This window comes from Pempheris klunzingeri, chromosome 6 (genome assembly GCF_042242105.1).
Source record: "Pempheris klunzingeri isolate RE-2024b chromosome 6, fPemKlu1.hap1, whole genome shotgun sequence".
In the NCBI taxonomy this organism is placed as follows: domain Eukaryota; kingdom Metazoa; phylum Chordata; class Actinopteri; order Acropomatiformes; family Pempheridae; genus Pempheris; species Pempheris klunzingeri.
In genome coordinates this window covers 14,152,199-14,158,373 of record NC_092017.1, presented here as the reverse complement: position 1 = coordinate 14,158,373, position 6,175 = coordinate 14,152,199, and the positions used below count along the sequence as shown (strand labels likewise).

General features: G+C 39.5%; 1 protein-coding gene across 1 annotated transcript in view; it reads left to right on the top strand.

Annotated features, from left to right (window-relative positions):
* The first annotated feature begins 4,905 nt into the window (after nucleotides 1-4,905).
* Nucleotides 4,906-6,175, top strand: part of osbpl9 (oxysterol binding protein-like 9) — a 32,420-nt gene continuing 31,150 nt past the window's right edge. The window contains exon 1 of the mRNA XM_070831651.1: nucleotides 4,906-5,017. Coding sequence (XP_070687752.1) covers nucleotides 4,907-5,017 — 111 coding nt within the window. The 5' untranslated portion in view covers nucleotide 4,906. The remainder of the gene's footprint in view (nucleotides 5,018-6,175) is intronic.

The following is a 6,175-nucleotide window of genomic DNA, read 5'->3' as shown; positions in this document are numbered from 1 at the left end:
CCTTGTCGTGGCCTCAGTGCCTCAAATTCTTCAATGTATGAACACTGCGAGAGGCAGAGACCTACTTTACACTAATCACACAGTACTGATCTCTTAACAAACAAACTGCAGTATGTCTTCAGCACATGAGCGATTTGTACATTATTTGGTTCAAAGAAAAATGCTTTTTAGAATGTCTATGTATGAACTTGAATTTTAAATTATTCCTGTTTTTTTTTTTTTTGTTTTTTTTTTTAATTAAAAGCACAGACCTATTTTGAGAGAAAAGTTATGTAAATATTTGATTTATTTCATATCCAGGAAACAAAAGATTTATGTGTGGTTACAGCATAAAGAGCAATGTTTTTGACTGAAGAGATGTATTGCAAGACTGAGGCTCATCCAACCAGATCTGAATATCTGCTTTATGAATGTATTATTCTTCCGTTCTGAACCCGATCAAATGTTCACCTGCATGACTTCTTAATTTCCTAAGATTCTTTTTATTTATTATACTTTTTTTTTTTACTGTCCCATACTTCTAATTTTGGTCACACTAAGTAATTAATAAAAACAGCTGCTCTGTTTTTTGAGCACAAATAAAACTGTGTACAGTGCGCACACACAACTCACGGACATTTGTGTTTTCTTTGCTCTGGCTCGCATCTTAATGTACACTGGATAAGGCCTCAGACACATTGGTTCATTGACACATGTTGCATACGAATACTACAAAATGTAATCTGTAAACACTGCAGGTCCATAACACGTTCAAAATGCCTGTTGATGACACTCAATGGATTGCCAAGTAAAAGTTTGTGTCAACTTGTTTTGTGGTGCATTTCATATCATCATGTCATGTTATTGTGTATCAGTAGAAAAGTCCAATTTCTTGCCAAACAGAGTTCTTTGAGACAAACTGATGACTAATTTCTCTTCACTGTGAGTTTAATGATGCCATCGTTTTGTTTTTTTTCATGATTCTTGGTGCCTTTTTGTGATGAAATGATTTATGTACAGTACACTATCACTGCAAGAATTCACTATTCACTATATGGCGATGTTAAAGCCCATCATGAAGACATTCATGTGTTTCCTTTCATTTGCCCTGAGATTATGAGAAACATATCAGTACAGCAGGCATTTCTGTCATCTGGAGGTTAATGATCAGACGCAAACTTGAAACCGAAAGGTGCACTTTGTCAGTTAAGATGATGTGTTTAGATACTCCGCTACTAAGGCCATTTATTAGTGGCCGTTAACACTGTTAGTGCAGCCACAGCTGGTTATGTTTCCTCTCTTGACAAATGCCACATACGAGTCTGCTGCACTAAACCCAAGCTGCTCCGTTGTCTCATAATCTGACCACATTAAAGGTTTTGTCTAAAAAGAAACTTTTATGTTGATTTGTCGTGCGTCTCTGTGGAGCAGGATTCCCAAAAGGCCTTATCAAAGAGTGAAAGAAACATCCCAGAATCAAACACATTGACAGTCTGGACTGTTTGTTTTTCAAAGGAAATAATACATGTTGACAATAAATCAATAAATGATTACAGTGTCAGTGAACTGATTTGGTACCAATGTTGTTTTTTCCAGATGTGATGTCTGTGTAATATTTGAACGGATCCCAAATTTTACGTTCATTCTCATTATCAGTCTTCTGCATTATCTTCTTTTATGTTGCCTGCATTTATTCTGTATATCTGTTTATTTTTATTTCCTCCGATCTCCCTGTTTTGGAGAACAGCTCTGAGCGTGTGTACACATCATTATACCAAAGGCCACTTCTTCAGTTGTACGAGTGCAATGTTAAACCAACACACACAATAACGGAATATGTGAATCTAAACAGGGATGAAAAATGGCAGAGATGTTAACATTAACTTTTTTATTGTACAAAATATATATTTTGTGTTTCTTTTTTTTATTTAAAGCTCACGTTATATTACTGTGAAGTTTTGCTTATCAGTGTTAAGCCTATTGTAAATAATAAAGATATTGATGAATACTATTTCAGTTTTGGTTGTTTATCTGCCTCCAAACACTTTTTTATGCAGCTGAATAAAATAAATAAAAGCTACTACAGCTGCTGCTAACTATGATTTATTTTTGTTGATCAATTGCGTAATCGTTCAAGATAGAAAATAGTGACAAATCACACTTTTCAAAGGCCCACGTTGTCATATTCAGATGGTTTCTTTAGTCAGAACATAATACAAAACCACAAGGTATCACCTCACAGGACTTAAGAAACAAATATTCACAGTCACAATGACTTTTTTGGCATTTTGCTTTTTAAAAAAGAAACAGTTAATAATAGTTATCAAACCTATTGCTGATTAATTTTCTCTTGACTGACTAATTATTTCACTTATTAAGCTCTAGAAGCTTAGGAGGACAAAGCTGTGGGAGTATTAGAGTCTCTGTGGTTTGTACATATTTAAGTAGACCCTGGATAAATGTTTTAAAATTAATTTATGACTGTATGACGGGAGTGAAAGTTGACTGTAGCAAATACATGTGATACTTACTGATTCTGAATTATCTCTTGGTAGAAAGTAACTAAGACCATTTACCCAACTGCTTTTTGAGGTATTTTGGCCCTAATTTATACTTTTATATTTTTTAAACCCACTACATTTGTCTTGTAGCTGTAGTCAGTAGATACAATTCAGACTAAGAATTTACATACAAAACATGATCAGTAAATAAAATATGACGCATCATTACAGGTAAAACTACCCATCAGTACAGTGGGGCAAAAAAGTATTTAGTCAGCCACCAATTGTGCAAGTTCTCCCACTTAAAAAGAGGCCTGTCATTTTCATCATAGGTATACTTCAACTATGAGAGAAAAAATGAGAAAAAAAAAAAATCCAGAAAATTGTCTGATTTTTAAAGAATTTATTTGCAAATTATGGTGGAAAATAAGTAAAGTTCATCTCAATACTTTGTTATATACCCTTTGTTGGCAATGACAGAGGTCAAACGTTTTCTGTAAGTCTTCACACACTGTTGCTGGTATTTTGGTCCATTCCTCCATGCAGATCTCCTCTAGAGCAGTGATGTTTTGGGGTTGTCACTGGGCAACACAGACTTTCAACTCCCTCCAAAGATTTTCTATGGGGTTGAGATCTGGAGGCTGGCTAGGCCACTCCAGGACCTTGAAATGCTTCTTACGAAGCCACTCCTTCGTTGCCCAGGCGGTGTGTTTGGGTTCATTGTCATGCTGAGAGACCCAGCCACATTTCATCTTCAATGCCCTTGCTGATGGAAGGAGGTTTTCACTCAAAATCTCACGATACATGGCCCCATTCATTCTTTCCTTAACACGGATCAGTCGTCCTGGTCCCTTTGCAGAAAAACAGCCCCAAAGCATGATGTTTCCATCCCCATGCTTCACAGTAGGTATGGTGTTCTTTGGATGCAACTCAGCATTCTTTCTCCTCCAAACACAACAAGTTGAGTTTTTACCAAAAAGTTCTATTTTGGTTTCATCTGACCATATGACATTCTCCCAATCTTCTTCTGGATCATCCAAATGCTCTCTAGCAAACTTCAGACGGGCCTGGACATGTACTGGCTTAAGCAGGGGGACACGTCTGACACTGCAGGATTTGAGTCCCTGGCGGCGTAGTGTGTTACTGATGGTAGCCTTTGTTACTTTGGTCCCAGCTCTCTGCAGGTCATTCACTAGGTCCCCCCGTGTGGTTCTGGGATTTTTGCTCACCGTTCTTGTGATCATTTTGACCCCACGGGGTGAGATCTTGCGTGGAGCCCCAGATCGAGGGAGATTATCAGTGGTCTTGTATGTCTTCCATTTTCTAATAATTGCTCCCACAGTTGATTTCTTCACACCAAGCTGCTTACCTATTGCAGATTCAGTCTTCCCAGCCTGGTGCAGGTCTACAATTTTGTTTCTGGTGTCCTTTGACAGCTCTTTGGTCTTGGCCATAGTGGAGTTTGGAGTGTGACTGTTTGAGGTTGTGGACAGGTGTCTTTTATACTGATAACCAGTTCAAACAGGTGCCATTAATACAGGTAACAAGTGGAGGACAGAGGAGCCTCTTAAAGAAGAAGTTACAGGCCTGTGAGAGCCAGAAATCTTGCTTGTTTGTAGGTGACCAAATACTTATTTTACCGAGGAATTTACCAATTAATTCATTAAAAATCCTACAATGTGATTTCCTGGATTCTTTCCCCCCATTCTGTCTCTCATAGTTGAAGTGTACCTATGATGAAAATTACAGGCCTCTCTCATCTTTTTAAGTGGGAGAACTTGCACAATTGGTGGCTGACTAAATACTTTTTTGCCCCACTGTATGATGTATTAACTCCACCCTGGCCAGCCACTGCATTAAAGTACTGCTTATATGACCATGCATTAATAATGCTGACCCAATGACAGAGGGGCCTTTATGTCTTTATGTCACGTGCACCACAATTACAGTGAAGCAGTCACTGGCAATGAAACTCTTAACTCTCAGGCTCCCTCTGACAATGCCTATAAAAAATATAAATCTGAGATATATAATCTGAGACATAAGACAAGATGGTTAAAATATAGGAATAAAGTGTGTGGTAGGCAAGAGTGCATCAATGAGAAAATTAATGATTTGCAATGTAGATGGCTGTGCAGCAATGCAACATGTATATGCAATATGATCTATGATCATGAACAGGTGAGAAGGGGCAATAGCATGGTGTGGACAGGCAGTGCAACAAATATATGTATACCACACAGAGTCTCATACTTGGGTTAATCATTTTGAATATTTCTTCCACCATTAAATTCATCTATGGGGTAGCTGATGCATCCCTGATGTGGGGCTCATCATCACCATCATCTTCATCAGCAGCAGCATCCCACCCGTGACGCGTGCCCACACCTTATCCGACTCCTCCCCGACCGTAGCCTATTGCAAAGATGGCGTCCATCATGGAGGGGCCGCTTAGCAAGTGGACTAACGTTATGAAAGGCTGGCAGTACCGTTGGTTCGTTTTGGACTACAACGCCGGCTTGCTGTCATACTATACGGTAGGTTCACCTCCACGGGCTGCAGGTGCGAGGCCGGTCCGGCCGGGAGGTCAGGGGGGGGAAGTTGTGTCCGGCTGTCAGACCCGGGTGGATCAGGGCCTTGTGTTTGTCAGGAGTTTGGGAGTCTCAGCTGGCACCGGAGGACAGTCCCTCTGATGACGGATACGTACGTCGGCCAATAGCAACGCTCCTTCAGGACCAGCTGACCAATCGAATGACAGTATTCTTTGCACACTTCCGCTAATGTAGCTAAAGCTAAAAGCTAAAATAACTACACCGACTCGTCAGCATTGTTTTAAAATAGTTTACAGGATTAGGTGAGAGACAGAGATAATGGTGCATGTTGGTGAGACGACAGTTGTCCCCGCAGGTTAAATAAGAGGCCGACACTCGCTGGTTTTCTACCTAAATAGCTACTAAGACACCGCGGGAGGAGACAGGGGCTGCTAACAGCTAGTGAGATCTGTGATTAATTGAACTGAACTCTGATTAGCAATGTCGAGAGAAAAGACAAGAAACTGTCGCTCTGTGAGAGAGAATTGTAAGACAGATAACTAAGAGCTGCCCCACTCTTCTCAGAAAGTTGACTGAGTCGTCAAAGCAATAATTTATGTTATTTACTTGTGCAATAGTAGTGTTTGGGGCTGTCCATTGGTGTGTGAGGGAAATGTGAAGCCCTGATGAAAGGAGGGTTTTGCTCAGTGTGATGGTCCAGATGTGCCAGCTGAGGTGTGAAAATTAACCTGCAGGTTACTGTTCAGTTCATGGCAAAGCCCCACTGATCCAGAGGTGTAAACAGATCTGTTTAAACTGTTAAAAGGACCCGCATTCTTTTAATGGACAGCCCGAGAAATGCAAAACATCAAGTCAAACCAGAACAAGAACCCAGAAGTAGTTTAATACTGAATCAGTGAACTGATTCGTAGATTGGCAGAAGATTTAAGTCACTTTTCAAAGCAAACATGCCAACATTTTCATGGTGTCCGCCAAATGTGATAGTTTGCTGCGTTTCTTTCATTCTGTAAAGATAATAAACTGAATATCTTTTAGTGTTAGACTGTTGGGCAGACAAAACAAGAAATCTGAATATATCATGTTCGCTTCATAGATATTGGAATAGGTAATAGACAAGTCAGTTTTATTTATATAGCACCAAAT